The sequence below is a fragment of the Nicotiana attenuata genome, chromosome 8 (genome assembly GCF_001879085.1).
Source record: "Nicotiana attenuata strain UT chromosome 8, NIATTr2, whole genome shotgun sequence".
NCBI lineage: Eukaryota > Viridiplantae > Streptophyta > Magnoliopsida > Solanales > Solanaceae > Nicotiana > Nicotiana attenuata.
The window spans coordinates 33,100,794-33,117,151 of record NC_031996.1 but is presented as its reverse complement, the minus strand read 5'-3'; the positions used below and the strand labels follow the sequence as shown (position 1 = coordinate 33,117,151).

General features: G+C 37.8%; 2 protein-coding genes across 2 annotated transcripts; both read right to left on the bottom strand.

Annotated features, from left to right (window-relative positions):
- On the bottom strand, window positions 211-2,888 carry LOC109231220 (aluminum-activated malate transporter 10-like). The gene is made up of 6 exons (XM_019396805.1): window positions 2,415-2,888; window positions 2,056-2,196; window positions 1,697-1,969; window positions 1,506-1,612; window positions 860-1,003; window positions 211-780 (listed from the first exon to the last, which is right to left on the bottom strand). Exons 1-6 carry the CDS (start codon window positions 2,752-2,754, stop codon window positions 343-345), a joined length of 1,443 nt encoding a protein of 480 aa, XP_019252350.1. The 5' UTR covers window positions 2,755-2,888; the 3' UTR covers window positions 211-342.
- Window positions 11,421-16,256, bottom strand: LOC109231219 (transcription factor bHLH155-like). The gene is made up of 10 exons (XM_019396804.1): window positions 15,850-16,256; window positions 15,039-15,128; window positions 14,640-14,748; window positions 14,472-14,513; window positions 14,312-14,371; window positions 12,707-14,080; window positions 12,481-12,582; window positions 12,246-12,380; window positions 12,001-12,132; window positions 11,421-11,904 (listed from the first exon to the last, which is right to left on the bottom strand). The coding sequence occupies exons 1-10, from the start codon at window positions 15,957-15,959 to the stop codon at window positions 11,707-11,709; spliced, it is 2,352 nt and encodes a 783-aa protein (XP_019252349.1). The 5' UTR covers window positions 15,960-16,256; the 3' UTR covers window positions 11,421-11,706.

Here is a 16,358-nt window from a genome sequence, read left to right as displayed (position 1 = left end):
TAAAACTGCTAGCGACAGGTAAAACTGTTTTTTTTTTTGGGGGGTTGGGGGGGGGGGGGGGGGTATATGAGAATCTCTTTCGTTNGGGGGCTATTAGATAAGTTTATTTTCTTCTAACTGCTTACTATGTTGGGACTTGTATTTATAGGGTAGCATGATATTTTAATAGTATTTATATTGTTCTAACAAGTCTGTATTGATCACACGTGCTCAGAAACTAGTATTATTCATACACAGTGAAGTGTTAGGAGTGGGATGAGTAGTACAACATGAGCATTTGGTCACGTGAACATACTAAGACATGAAGTATTGATTAAAGTTTATCTATCAGTAATACTCCTACTAGTTTATGATCTTGATGACTGGTTGGTTTGGTTTGATCATCTCAGCATCTTCAATTTTGAATTTGGCCATTTTGAATAATTCTTCAACTGCATCAACAACTCCTTCAATCCTCGTAGCGATTTCAATAACTAACGAAGCAAATGTTGCAGCTGGTATAATTTCCACCATTGGTATAACATTGCCTGTTCTCACAACTGGCTTCTCTTCTTCCTTGTCATTCTTGGCCCCCTTTGGCACAATGAGCAATCCTGAGACTTCTTTCAGCTGAGTTTCCAACTCTTGAATCGCGCTATTCTTTTCTTGTATTAAGATATCAATCCTGGAGGATTTTCTCATAGTTTTCATGTTCAGTGCTAACTCTTTCAATATCTCAGCTGTACTTGAACTTACTTGTTGGCAAGTGTTACTAAGCTGCTTTCTTAAGAACTCAGATGCCTATAACACAATAAAGATTTTCGTCTTTTAGAAAAAAAGGAATTACAGACTAATGGATTTATGAATTCAGATTATAAACCTGATCTTTTTGATTGATACAGCTAGTTAGAGATTCAATGCAACAGGCACAACTTCGCATCGATGCACTGATCTTAAGATAATATTTCCATGGATGTTGAAAGTTAAAATTGCCATGAGCTGGTTCCCATCTTGCAAAGTTGGCCTGGCAAATAATTCCATGTTTTATCAGTAAAAGATACGAAGGGGAGCCTTGGCGTAACTGGTAAAGTTGCTGCCATATGACTAGGAGGTCACTGGGTTCGAGCCGTAAAAACAGTCTCTTGTAGAAATGCAGGGTACAATAGACCCTTGTGGTCTATCAGTAAAAGATATGAAAGGGAGTTTTGGCGTAACTGGTAAAGTTGCAGCCTTGTGATCAGGAGGTCACGGGTTAGGGTTCGAGCCGTGAAAATAGCCTCTTGCAGAAATGCATGGTAAGGCTGCGTACAATAGACCCTTGTGGTCTATCAAATAAAAGATATGAAGGTAAGGTACATACAATAGACCCATGTGGTCTGGCACTTTCCCGGACCTCATACATAGCGGGAGGTTAATGCAACCGGGCTACCCTTTTATCGGTAAAAGATATATAGTATTAATACTAAGTTTTGTTTAATCCCTGAAAGTTGTCAAGGTTTTTTATATTGATGTTGACAGAAACTTACCATTGTTTCTTCTGAGGCCTTAGAATTCAGCACACACTTGAAAGCTAACATTTTCTTAGTATTGGTTTTTGTGTCTTCAGTGACACTAAAATACTCAGCTACACAGCCTAAAATGACATTTGAAGACCAAATTTAAGACTATATATAATGAAATTTCAGAACTATATCTAAAGTTTAGGCAAAAGACTTACAATCTAAGGACTCTGCTTGCTTTTCCAAATTACTAATGACAAGTTTATGGAGCTCTTCACCAGCCCAAATTGGAAATATGAGAATGCTTGTAATAACACACAAAGAAGCTCCGATAATGATCGTTGATGCTCTCTCGTGAGCCATGTTCAATAAGTTCTCAACGCGATATCCAGATATTGAAACCAAAGTGAAAGTCAAGATGAAGATCATAGCGCCATAATCAAACCGCGCTTTCACTGCAGGAATGAATCTTGAAAAGGTTGCCGCTGAGGCTAGTAGAGTGAAAGAAAAGAAAATGAGAACAGATAATCTATATTCCATATGCAAAAAGTAATGCTTATTTACAAAGATCACTCACCTAATATGAAAATGGAAGCTCCCATAATTATAGGCTCAAATCTTTTGCCTGATTGATTGGCAATCCAGTGGATTCCTATAGCAAGAAATCCAGCAAGAAAAGTTCCAGTAGCTCTGTTTAAGCATTTGTAAAGTGTTGCACCTGCAATTTTCTTGAAACTTTTAGCCTTTTCATTTTCACTATACAAAAAGAGTAAAATGAACGAAGGGGAGCCTTGGCGTAACTGGTAAAGTTGCTGCCATATGACCAGGAGGTCATGGGTTCGAGCCGTAGAAACAGCCTTTTGAAGAAATACAAGGTAAGACTGCATACAATAAAATGAAGTAAGTCAAAAATGTTTAGAATTGATGAATACCTACCTACAGTGTACTCAAAAACCACCACAACAGTTAGAACTGCCCACATTGCAGTTCCTCCAACACCTTCATATAAAGGTTTCATATAATAAAATAGCGAGACGAAACTTAGAGCAATTCCAACCTTGATACAGTGGATCACTTTTCTAGGTTCATTCATTCCTATGTTCCATGCTTTCTCCAAAAATCTCCAGAATACCAAGATAATGGTTTTAAAGAAGCTTTTAACTGAAATATATATTCTAGTTATAACGCTTGATTCTGGTACCAAAATCGCGGACGAGCCATCAGACATTCTAATTCTCCACTCTGTTGCACCAGCAGCAGTACTAATAGCATTCATGTTAATGTAACATAGCAGAGAAAATGAACAAGATGAACAAAAATAACAAGAATACACAGCTACAGAATATTGTGAATGTTAGAACTTCTTTAGGAGCTTAATGCCATGCACTACTAAGAATTGACCTGAGCTATATATTAATGCATGTATATAAAGATGATGCTGATGTAAAACTTAGGCCAGATAATTAATCTAAGTCATCCATTTTCTTTTTAAGAATTTCAAATACTATCTGAGTAGGTCATGACTCAGTTGTTGCATATCTCTATTTCCCTCTTATTTATTCCCACTGTGTAAATGAATAAGCTAAGCATCACATATCCGTTCATTTCATAAAGTAGTGAATTTATACAACAACAAACAACCCAGTGGGATCTCACAAATGGGATCTGGGGAGGGTAGCGTGTGCGCAGACCTTACTCCTATCCTAGGAAGATAGAGGAGCTATTTCTGACAGACCCTCGGCTCAAGAAAGAAGAAATAAAGTAGTAGTAGCATGGGCGAAGCCACACTTTGCTTAGGGTGGTCAATTGACCACCCTTTTGTCGGAAAATAACATTGTGTATATATGTAGGTTTTAGAGGTACATAACATATATTGAACACCCTTTGTCCAAAATTTTACTTATTTCAAGTTTGAACAACCTTAAAAAAATTCCTAGTTTCGCCACTGAGAAGTAGCAAAGTAGTGAATTTATAAATACTAAATTTCTCCCGAGATAGCAGGTCTAAAGACAACCAATCAGTTTGGCTTGATAAGTGGTCAATAGCAAAGATAAATTCTTAAAACTAAAATATCATCAGTTTGGTTTAATAAACAGCTGGCGGTCACTAACTAATCCTCACTTTAAAGTATGGTTTAGGTCAGCTCATTGTCTAATATTAGCTTTCCAGTTATAGTAATCCTTTCAGATTAGTGCTTCTTTCATCAGAATCCTCTTGCTATCAGTTTCTGACGATTAGCTTATCTAGCAAAATCACTTAATATTATGCTTTTTAAGTTTGTTTATAGTAGTTTTTTTTCTTCTATCTTAGTTTTAGTGTTCTATTGTGGTATTCTCATTTGAACTTGGAATAAAATAAAAAAAGCGCAGCCCGGTGCACTAAGCTCCCGCTATGTGTGCGGTCCGGGGAAGGGCCAAACCACAAGGGTCTATTATACGCAGTCTTACCCTGTATTTTTGCAAGATGTGACGACCCGACCCGTCGTCTCATGTGTTACTGCTTCGTTTCTCCCATTTTATGCTTCTTTATGTTTCGTTATAGGTATGTGGTGTGTTAGAGTTGATTTGGATTGGTTTTGATAAAAAATGAGACACTTAGTCTCTTTAAGGAAGGCCTAAGTTGGAAAAGTCAACCGGACGTTGACTTATGAGTTAGAAGGCTCGGATGTGATTTCCGGTGATTCGGTTAGCTTCGGGAAATGATTTGTGACTTAGGAGTGCGATCGGAATTGATTTTGGAGGTCCGGTGTAGAATTAGGCTTGAATTGGCGAAGTTAGTATTTTGGCGAATTCCGGTTGATAGGTGAGATTTTTATCTGAGGGTCGGAATGGAATTCCAAGAGTTGTTGTAGCTCCGTTAGGTGATTTTGGATATGTGTGTAAAATTTCAGGTCATTCGGACATCGTTTGGTCGGGTTTTTGATCGAATGCATAATTCGGAAGTTTTTAAGAAACTTAGGCTTGAATCCGATGTGATTTGATGGTTTTAGCGTTGTTTGAAGTGTTTCGAGGATTGGAACAAGTTTGAATAAGGTATTAGGATGTGTTGGTATTTTTGGTTGAGGTGCCGGGGGCCTCAGGGTGAATTCGGGTGGTTAAACGGAAGGTTGTTGGAGTTAATTGCAGGTTCAACCTTGCTGGTATCTGTTGGTTTCGCACCTGCGGTTATAAGACCGCAGGTGCGGTCTCGCTGAAGCGATTGGAAGATGCGCAGAAGCGGAAGTCTTGGCCCTTGCCAGATTCCGCAGGAGCGGAAGGAGGACCGCATAGGCGGCCTCGCAGAAGTGAGCTAGACCTCGCAGGATCGGAATTTGGAACCCTGGTCAGGTTNTTTAGTACAAATGCAAAGTTCAATAATTTGCAAGACGAATCAAGGGGACTCAAATTTGTCTGTATTTAAAATGATGGTGTTTATGAGCATATGGTTTGGTATTGATAAATAGTTTTTTCTGTTAGAAATATAGTAATATTTATATAGTCTTAGTTGTTTTGCCGAGCAATAAGTACTAAATACTAAATCTAGGCTAATTCGAGCAATAAATTATTTGCAAGGAAATTGCCAAAAATGTGAAGATAGACTGTTGTCTTCTGATTAATACTATGTGCGAAGAATTATTTGCTAGGCAACTGCCAAACATGCGAGGATAGACTGTTGTCTTCTGATGGACAGGTATGCACCTTGAAATATTCTTCTAATATTCAAAGTTTAAGGATGCTTTCATAGTTAAGATCTTATATTACCGATGATGATATATATAAAAGCTCATTATAATAAAGATATATGCATATGTGTATCAGTATACTGCTATTTAAGATAAAATTGCACCACCATGCAAACAGGAGTCCTTAAGAAGTTGTTATGGGTGCTTTGTTTAAGTTTCAAGAAGATGATTATTTTGTGGTGACAACTGATCATTTAGTATCACCAAAATTGAAAAGGCTGATCATTTTTTCAGCAACAACTCATTTGGTACTTAGAGATGTTCATATTATTATGTAAGAAGTTGAGCTATAAAGGTGTATAAATCAGTGGTTCAAAGTACAAGGCCTACATGCAATACAAAATACATTGAGAAACTTCTCGTTAACTTTGTAATGGAGCCAGAAACATATTGCTAAAAAAAGGAGATAAAGAGAAATTTACATTGGTTTTAATATGTTCGCATCATAAAGTTCTAGCATAAACCTTTTCAATGATGGCTAGAGCAGGAATGTCTAAGATTCGAAACATTTGGTAATTTTATTAGAAAACTTTGAGATTAATAAACTTTTGTACTATTTTGTTGAATCTATCTTGATAAACACAAATTAGTGGATCCTTCGTTTACTTAGAGATTATATTTAGGTGATTGTGAGGAAGATGAAAGTGTTTATTTACCCTACTGTCTTTTATTCTTGATTTGTTGTATTAGTAGTGGAATTTTTTTGTTGGTATCCTTGTCCTTAATATTAGCATTGGAGGTATTAATTTCTTTAGGTTACTCTGATCAAAGAATAGTTTTATTAAGTTGCTCTATGTTTAGCATAGTAGTGGGCATAAATTCCTTCTTTTATCGTCTTCTTGAGCTAAGCATTAAGGTATATAGATGAGAAGGACCTTTGAAGGCAAAAAAGAATTACAACCAGTTTAAGTTCATACTTGTTGTCTTCACATTGTCTCCTCTCAGCTTTATGATATTTACTGTAGAGCATTCTTTTGTTTTATGGAGTTGTTGAATTGCTAAACTTCATTTGAGTTATAGGTATATATCTGTATGTGTCACTTGAACTAACTAAAAATTCTTATACCGATAATCTAATTCACTTCGTATCTTATTAACAATTTTTAAAAAGTAAACCTTGAAGCTATATCTCAAAGCTTGATTATATGTATTGTAATGGTTTTTTTCTCTCTCTCTCTCTCTCTCTTTTTTTTAAATTTTTTTTTTATATCACTAAGTAGCACATTTGAAAATTCATGTTGGAGGCTGATTTGAAAGAGAAAGCATCTTAACATTAATCTATTGGAGTGGACTGCACTGACCAACTCAAGCAAATATGTTGGTGAAAATGTATGCTTAAGATGCTACATGTGCCTAGAGGAAGCTGAAGCCATCATTTCGTGAAGCAATTGGATTTTTATCGAGCAAATGGTAAATTTGCCTTTGCTTGTCAACTATAGTGCATGTTTCAAGGATTATTTAAACTCAAATGGCTGATACGTGGTGCTCTAAAAGAAGTTATCATAAGTTGGACAAGAAAAGTAAAGAACATCTCAAAGATGTGTAGAATACAATTTCAACCTGCATTTTTTAGGTGTTTGGAACGAAAGAAACATAGATGTTTTAGAAATAAAGAAAATGTTGTCCACACACTCGAACACATATATTTGTGCTTTGTGGTTGTCTTCAACCAAAATAAAAGATGTATACAATATGAATTGCCTTAGACCTCCTACGTGCATTTGTATCCCCTTTATATTCAACAACACTTGGTGCTCTTTTAGTCTTTTATAATCAATAAAACTTGGCATTTACTTATCAAAAGAGAATCTTTAAAACAAACGGAGAAATATGTAGGGAAAAAATATCAGAAAGCCATATTTATAACTGATAACTGAAAAATAGCCACGGTTTCAAAAGTAATCGAAATTTAGCCACTTTTCGTGTAAAGATAAAATCTGAACAATAACACTCTTAAAAATCCAGGAAATATTCCAGCATAATATGCTGGGGTTCGAATTTTTTACATATGGGTTTCCAGCATAATATGCTGTAATTTTATAATGTGCTGGAGTTTTATCATAATGTGACGACCCGACCCGTCGTCTCATGTGTTACCGCTTCGTTTCTCCCATTTTATGCTTCTTTATGTTTCGTTATCGGTATGTGGTGTGTTAGAGTTGATTTGGATTGGTTTTGATAAAAAATGAGACACTTAGTCTCTTTAAGGAAGGCCTAAGTTGGAAAAGTCAACCGGACGTTGACTTATGAGTTAGAAGGCTCGGATGTGATTTCCGGTGATTCGGTTAGCTTCGGGAAATGATTTGTGACTTAGGAGTGCGATCGGAATTGATTTTGGAGGTCCGGTGTAGAATTAGGCTTGAATTGGGCGAAGTTAGTATTTTGGCGAATTCCGGTTGATAGGTGAGATTTTGATCCGAGGATCGGAATGGAATTCCGAGAGTTGCTGTAGCTCCGCTAGGTGATTTTGGATATGTGTGTAAAATTTCAGGTCATTCGGACATCGTTTGGTCGGGTTTTTGAGCGGATGCGTAATTCGGATGTTTTTAAGAAACTTAGGCTTGAATCCGATGTGATTTGATGGTTTTAGCGTTGTTTGAAGTGTTTCGAGGATTGGAACAAGTTTGAATAAGGTATTAGGATGTGTTGGTGTTTTTGGTTGAGGTCCCGGGGGCCTCGGGGGTGAATTTGAGTGGTTAAACGAGAGTTTTTGAAGTTGTAGCAGGTCTGCAAATTGCTGTCATCTGTATTTCCGCTTCTGCGGAAATGGACCGCAGAAGCGGTTCCGCAGAAGCGGGTATAAGGGCGCAGAAGCGATTTTGGTGCTTGAGTGAAGAGTTTCGCATAAGCGGACCCTTTCCGCATCAGCGGGTCCGCAGGAGCGCGTTTTAACCGCAGAAGCGGTCTTGGAAGATCCGCAAAAGCGGATAGTGAATCGCAAAAGCGGAAGCTGTGTAATTAATGAAAAACCGCATAAGCGGTCATTTGGCCGCAGCAGCGGTCCCGCATAAGCGGTAGCGGGACCGCAGAAGCGAAAAAGGACTGTTGGCAGAAGGGTTAAAGGAGGGGTTTAATTCATTCGCGAGCTCCACCATTTTTCCTCCATTGTTGAGCGAGCTTGGGAGCTATTGACGCGATTTTTAGAGGATTTTGACGGGGAAGTAATCGGAGGTAATTCCTATGGTCTAGAAATATCATTTATTTGAAGAATCTACTTTTAATTCTTGGAAATATTGGGAAAAATTGGAAGAACCAGGGCTTATATTTTGGAATGAAAACTTGGGATTTGGAGGGGCATTTGAACTCCGATTTTGATGAATTTGATATGTATGGACTCGTGGCGAGACGAGGAATCCGGTGATGTAAATTTCGTAATTTTTCGAGAAGTGGGCCCGGGGCTCGGGATTTGCCAACTTCGTGATTTTTGATATGTTTCGAGTCTTTTCGATTGGTTATGATTCATTAGCCTGTTGTGACGTATTCCTTGTGGTTTTGGTTAGATTCGACGCGCGTGGAGGTCTGTTTGAGGGGCAAAGGCGTCGCGAGCTAGAGATTTCACCGGTTCGGGGTGAGTAATGATTTTGAATGACGTCCTGAGGGTTTGAAACCCCTGATTTGCACAACTTGGTGCTATGTTGAGATGAGACACGCGTTCCATGACGAGCGCGGGGTCATTTATTATTGGGGACTGTGACTTGGTCCAGTCCGGATGATATTTTACCGCGTATTAGCAATGACTTGTTGTTTTCACTATGATTTGGGCTTATTGCCATATTTGGGGCTTATTGCCGACTGTTTGAACTCTTTATGAACTATCATCACTGTTTGAAATATTATATGAACTCAGTCCATTTGAATTACACTGTTTCATGAACTCAGCTATATTTTCACTCAACCTTGAGTTTTAACTGATGTTTGAACTATTGTTTGAGCTGAGCATTATTGTCTTTACTGATGCCTGGGGGGCTTATGATTATTTTTGGACTGATTGAGGCCTAGGGCCATATGTGAGGATATGTCGAGTGATATGTGAGGAGGCTTTCAGGCCTCGAGTGTATTGTGAGAAGGCTTTCAGGGCTCATGTTGATATGTACAGGCTTTCAGGCCTTATGATGATATAGCGCTTGGGCTGTAGGAGCCCCTCCGGAGTCTGCACACCCACAGTGAGCGCGGGTACCCATTTAGAATTGGACAGTGGTAACAATGACACTGTCACACGTGTTTTGGTCAGGTAACAATGACTGACCAGTCAGGTAACAATGGCTAACCAGTGGTAACAATGGCACTGAAACACGCGTTGGGTCAGGTAACAATGGCTGACCGGTCAGGTAACAATGACTGACCATACTTGAGCATACTTGTTTTATTAATTGTTTTCAAAGAGAATTTCTTGCTATGTTTCACTGGTCCCTGCTGTTTACTTGATTTTATTGTTGAGATAGCATTATCTGTGCCTGTGTGGGATTTTATATTCTCAGCCGTTATTCATTTTTATTGCTCACTGGGTTGGAGTACTCACTTTACTCCCTGCACCTCGCGTGCAGATGCAGGTATTGTTCACCCGGTAGTGGGTTTTGAGCTGGTTGAAGGTATTGCTATCGTAGCTGAGCAAAGTGACCGCCAGCGTTCGCGGCACCGGATTACTTCCTTTGGTTCTAAATTTTATTCCGTATATTTTTGGCCCTGTAGTTGTATTTAGACTTCTCTAGATGCTCGTGACTTGTGACACCCCGGTCGGGTTGTGTTGGGTTGTAAATACTGGTTAGTATTGTCGTTAAGCTGTATTTATCTATTCATTTATGTTTAATAATTGTTAAAGAGACGATTTGAGTTAGTTGGCTGGCCTTGTCTTCACGAGAGGCGCCATCACGACCGGGTTGGAAATTGGGTCGTGACACAAGAGGCTGTTTCCACGGCTTGAACTTGGAATAAAAAAAGGGCAGCCCGGTGCACTAAGCTCCCGCTATGCGCGGGGTCCAGGGAAGGGCCGGACCACAAGGGTCTTTTGTACGCAGCCTTACCCTACATTTCGGCTTGAACTTGGATATTTATTTAATTCTTTTTTCCCCAAATTGAGAGGAATAGAGGATTTATTTACCTTATAGCACCTAACCGTGTAGGAGTAAGGTCTGCGTACACACTACTCTCCTCAGATCCCAATCGTGGGATTATATTTGGTTTCTATCGTTTCGGGGCAGGGATAAGGTCTGCGTACACTATACCTTCCCCAGACACCATTACTGGGATTTTTAGTGGGTTGTGTTGTTGTTGTATAGCACCTAACCGTGTGGCCTATCCGTCAATGAAATGATCATTAAAACCATGGGAGATCAGTGTCCGAATCTGAGTAGAAATAAATGAAATGTTGTGAGTTCTTTCTGTCTGCCTAAATCTTGATAGGAAGAGTTACATGATATATCGAGCTATAGAGTAATAGAGATAACATGTACGAAATGAAATAGTCGAAGTGCATGTAAATTGGAATATGACAATATTGTGATCAAGATACTATTTACGTTATAGAATAGAGTATAGTGAATCTAAAACCCTTTCGGTATTGGGGTTCTACCAAAGTTGGGGAAAAATTAGGCCATCCATCTAATGTTTGGTTACTAACTTTATATTAAATCAGGTTTCAGTTGGTTTCTTCTGCTTTAATTTGAACTGTGACAGCACTTATCTCCACTATTATTGCACTTATTTGAGCAAATACTTCAGTTATCAAAAGGTTGATTGCTGCTTACTCCATTGTTAATTTCTCTCTGTTTAAATGAACAAACTTCTACACATAATCAAAGTGCCAAAATCTAGTTCCAGACTTCTGTCTTTCTTCAAGTTTCAACCATATATATATTACACCTGTCTTTTTCACCATCAGTATTTAAATAGTGTAGCTATTAGAGGATTCATGTGTCACTATTTTCATTAACAGAACATAACCATGCACTATTTTTTATAACCTGCAAATATCGGGCAACCAGTGGCGCATGGTTCGAAACTCGATAGATAATGTGTGCATGGTTCATACTCAGTAGATAATGTGTGGCTCTGAAACTCAAACTCATGTAACAACAATAACAACCACCCAGTAGAATCTCACTAGTGCGATCTTGGGAGGGTAGAGTGTACGCAGACCTTACCCCTGCCGCGAAGGGGGTAGAGAGGCTGTTTCGCGGAGACCCTCGACTCAGAGACAAAAGATCCGTAGCTCAAACTCATGTAAGACTAATGTAATTACTTCTTAGTAATCCATGTTTCATAATTACAGAAGAAAAAACAGAAATTGCAAAAATGAACAATCAAAAGTAACCTGGAACTACCTAGCTAGTCAGTCAGCTTAAAGTTATAATCAAACTCTGCCAAGAGATAAAAAGAAGATAATCCTAAGGTGTAAAAGAAGGAGCAATCTTGAAAAGGGAAAAACTTTTTGATACAACTTCCTCTCAATATGCTCCTCTGCATGTTCTATGTTACCACAAACAGATCCTATAGTAAGTGCAACGATCGCTATATTACACATCGAATTGTTTCAGGTAAGCTGCTAGATATGGGCACAGCAGATTTTGGACAATCGTTTATTAGAGCAGTCCTTCCACCAGTAATATTCTGAAGCTGATTGTTCAGACCGACTTCACTAGTACTGGTCAAGTGTAACAGCTGAACAAGGGATGAAAAGATCTCGTGCCTTGTTACTAGCCTGTTTCCCTGCGAGAAAATTGAAACGTTAAATAGATGAAAACAGATCAAAGGAGAAGCAAAGTGGTTTTATTTGTTGCTGCTGTTTTCTAGTTTAGCATTTACCTCAGCCTCAACAACAAAATGCGCCCACATCTTTGTCTCGCGAGATTCCATCACTCCCTTCAATATGTTCAAGCCAAAGCCTCGAATTACATCTACCATCTCCAGAAAGAAACCTTGTTCCTTGCAGAGTATCTGAGTAAAAGAGTACACATAATCCAAGGTTAATCATATGCAAGATAAAGGTATTATCAAGACTCATCGAAATAATTGTAGGTATTATAAGTGATAAAGAAACCATTACTTACTTCTATAAGCATTTGACCAGGGGTACTAAGGTCCTCAACTATCAGCGGACAAACCATTGTTTGATCGCCAATTTCACATGCCCATGTAACTCCATTGCCATTAGTCTTGGACTTCTCTAATCGAATTTTAGCATCCTGCCGGTTGAAAAAACGCATGTTAATTGGCAGTGAAAATAATGTTTTATCTTTTTAGCTGCTCAAAGAAATCATATTAATCTACGTGATTGATTATTACCTTCAGATCTTCACTCTTTTTGAGTCCTTCAGCATGTTTAGTGACACCTTGCAAGAAAAGCAAGTGCTTTATAGTTCTGTGTAGTAAGCGATCAATGCTCATCTGTCAAAGAAACAAATAAAACATGAGTTCTTCGTAGTAGTATAATTAAGAGTAGAAGCATTTCCAATGTTAAGTTCTTTCTGTTAGTTCATTAAGCAAAACATAGAGAGCTTAGAGACAACACCTTCTCGCCATTAGGGATAAGCTCTCGCAACTCTGAGAGACGTTCATAGATCAGCTGTCGATCTTTAGGAATAGGCCGAGTCCCTGGTTTAGCCTTCTTCTTAGTAGGCTTTGAGGATTTTTGATTGCCTTTAACTGGTAAAATGGTACTGCAAGCATTGATGCTGCATCTGTCTCCAATCAATGTACTTGCATCCAACTTCGCGATGGCCTCACTCTTCGCCTCGAGGTTGCTAGTTGCCCTATCTAGACTACATTCAGGCAACTTTCTAATCTTATCAAAGCTTGAAAATCTAGGAGGCATTGCCAGATAATTGCATCCTGAAGAACTTCCAATTCTTCTTCTTTTATTGGTTCCTGACAACTGATCATCGGAAACAGATCCAGCAAATGAACAAGATCCGTTCAAGGCGTCATCAAGAAGCTGGTCTATTCCCAGTTTTGAGAATAACCTGTTATCAGGCCTAGATCTGAGTTCATTAGCTTGACCAGAGTTCCATCCACAGTTGGAAGTGCTAAAGTCCGGGTACTGACCACTAACATCCGGGTTCAAACCAGTCATTTTCTCGAAGGGAGACATGTTTGAACATTTTCCTTTTTCAACATGGTTAAAGGCGTTGGTGATGGAACTTTGTATTGAAACAGAAGCATCACAGTCTAGATTAAAATTACGCTGCTCGTTTAGATTGGCAGACGCTGAGATAATTCCCATCGTATCGAATAGGTTATCATTGATAGTACTAAGTGCTCCATCATTCCTCTGGTTGATCAACGGTGTGCAATACAGCTCGGTGGTCTTATCACCATCAGCAAGTACTTCGAATCCACCTAAGGAACTGAATGATGAGCTCTCATGAAAGCTTTGAGTTGCATCTGCGCGATATTCAAAATGGTTTGGCTCCGCGGAAAGGACATAATCAAAATCTTGTATGCTCATATTTGATGCGAGATCATCCCAAGTTGAAGTCAGACAAGAATCCTGGAAGCCGGTAAAGAAACCAGCAGACTGGAACGTCGGTTGCTGCAATTGAGTGTCAAATTGGCCACTGCAGGAATTGAACTGAACATTTTGAAACTGGTTTTCGCTCAAAGATGATGTAGCTGCATCAGATGTCATTATCTGATTGCCCGCTATGAGATCTTCTAATAAACAAGATTCCTTCATAAAAGTTTCACTGTTTGCAGTTGGCGGAACATTGGAATTCACAAAATGCAGATTCTCCCAGATTGATGAAACTGATGATCCTCCTAATAAACCACATATTTCACCACTTGAAAATGAAGGTGAAACTTGCGATGAAAACTTTCCTGCTTCGACTTCTATCCCCTGGAAAAGTTTTCTAGCTTGATCCACAAAACCTGTCCTCTCTGGAAGCTGCGGAAAACAAAATAATTAAGTAAACATATATACAACTTAAGAATCTACAGTTTGAGGTTTCAAAATTTGATCGAAAATGGACAAAATTAGCATAGATCAATGAGCATGCCTTCTTTCACTAATCAAAGAAGTGATTGCCGCAATATATTGTAATTTTTTAACTCTCGATGACTACTGAATTAGTGAAATAAAGACGACGTTAAGCTGAATATAGACATTAGTACTAACCTTACTAGTAGAACCAAATTGCAGAACGCCTAGCGGTTCAAATGAGATTACAGCAATTGTCTGCAAAATAACAAGAAAACCATTTGTTATAGAGTAAAAACCAACATTTTGCTGGTGCTGGATTTGAAATAGGACAACTAAGAAATTAAAAAAAGAGTACCTTGATCCCAGTAGAAAATTGTTGCTCAAATTCAGCATCATCCTACAAAACAAAGACACAATTGACAGGCTTAAAATCATTAAAATTTGTTATTTTACTAACAACTTTTCCAAAGAGAAGGTTAAAAACAAGTCTGCTTTTGAAAGCAAGAAAACAAATTATAATTACCTGGAATAAATTGGAATTATTAGATGATCCAATGGGGATCTGCTTTCCATTGTTAGCATCAGAAAACATCCATTTGTGTTTCTTAGTAAATGCTGCTTGGCCAATTATCCTGTAAAAAGTCATATCATAAAAAATATGGTTGTGGAAACTTTGTAACTTTAAGCCACTGAGGAGCAGGACAGCCCGGTGCACTAAGCTTCCGTTATGCGCAGGGCCCGGAGAAGGGCCGGACCACAAGTGTTTATTGTATGCAGTCTTACCCTGCATTTCTGCAAGAGGCTGTTTCCACGGCTTGAACCAGTGACCACGTAGTCACATGGCAGCAACTTTACCGGCTACAACTTTAAGCCATTGAATTTAACTGAAATTTCTGAAGAAAGATTTAATTTTGCAGCATACCCTGCTCCAAGAACATGGACTTGAAGTAGCATTTCATCAATCACAGCTCCCATTTGTTCCTCATAGTATGCATCTTGTAACGTTAATAATCTGACATGCAGAAGATTTCAGTACACCAAAAATATTTATAAAAAAAAAAAAAATCAAATGAAAGCAAACTCTTTTTGCCTTCAGAAATCTTTTTTTTTCCCCATTTATAAAAAAGAAAGTTTCAGTAACAAAAAAATTTAGCTATTCTCCAAAAATCTAATGCTGTAATTTCATAAAATATGTCAAGAAAATCACAAAACCAAATTGAATTTGGCAGAAGAGACTGAACTAGAAATATCTTTTAATTAAAAAACAAATCAAATAGATCTTAGAATCCAAGACATTCATGTAATTTACGATTTAGAGAAATTAAAACAGTACCATTGGACTAGAAATTACTATCACTTATCATTTTAAAAAGGACTATTATTCCACAACTTTAACTTACCAAAAACATCTTATTGTAGTATTTGTAAAACATATCAAACAAAGTAGTACTAAATTATCCCTTTTAGCCCGCGCCAAAAACTATTTAAGTCACAAAAAATACAAATTTTATACATTTTTCGGCTATTATTTTTACACCGGCTATACACTATCATTATCAAAATTCTCAACCAAAAAAAAAAAATTTAAAAATCTTCTCCTTTGAAAGAAAAGCAAGTCCTTTAGAGTAAAAAGAGAGAGAAAAAGACTTTCATTACAGTAATTAAAAAACTACAGAGAGAAAATAAAATGGTGAGCATGAAAAAAAAAGAGAGAGAAGAGTTGAAAAACTTACAAAGAATTTCTCTGATCAAAACCCCAAAAAACTCCATAAGACCAACCATGGCTTCTACAAAGGCTCTTCAGTGTTTCTTTTGCCATAGAATCAAACTTTCCTTCACACATTTTTACTTCTTGAAAATAATCCAAGAATGCAACTTTGCCAGCAATGTGTCTTCACTGTTTAAACAACTAAAATATCAAACTGATCTCAAACAGAAACTTTATTCATTAGCAAAAAATAAAAAACAAAAAAATCTTGACAATGGGAAGTCTGAAACCAAAGTCCAAAGTGGGATACGAGTGCTTTAATGAGAAAGTCTGAAGCAAACAAGAAAAAGATAAAAATGGTAATATTGTAATAAAGTTTTCAGCTTGGAGAAGAATTTTTGTGAGACTTATCACAAAGATACTGATGGGATCTTTCTTATAGTATGTTTAAATAATAAAAATTAGAGATTGGAGAGAAGAGAGAGAAGAAGAAGAAGAAGATGGTTTTGGTGGGGGTGGGGGTGGGGTGGGGTG

What these genes read in the sequence shown, in the direction of transcription:
- LOC109231219 (XM_019396804.1), bottom strand. Translation starts at nt 15,959, where the DNA reads ATGTGTGAAGGAAAGTTTGATTCTATGGCAAAAGAAACACTGAAGAGC. An exon ending in AATTTGGTTCTACTAGTAAG is followed by an intron (nt 14,081 to 14,311) that starts GTTAGTACTAAT and finishes TGTTTTCCGCAG; the next exon opens with CTTCCAGAGAGGACAGGTTT. An exon ending in TTATCCCTAATGGCGAGAAG is followed by an intron (nt 12,583 to 12,706) that starts GTGTTGTCTCTA and finishes TTTCTTTGACAG; the next exon opens with ATGAGCATTGATCGCTTACT.
- LOC109231220 (XM_019396805.1), bottom strand. Translation starts at nt 2,754, where the DNA reads ATGAATGCTATTAGTACTGCTGCTGGTGCAACAGAGTGGAGAATTAGA. An exon ending in AGCTTCCATTTTCATATTAG is followed by an intron (nt 1,970 to 2,055) that starts GTGAGTGATCTT and finishes TCACTCTACTAG; the next exon opens with CCTCAGCGGCAACCTTTTCA. An exon ending in GTATCAATCAAAAAGATCAG is followed by an intron (nt 781 to 859) that starts GTTTATAATCTG and finishes ATTGTGTTATAG; the next exon opens with GCATCTGAGTTCTTAAGAAA.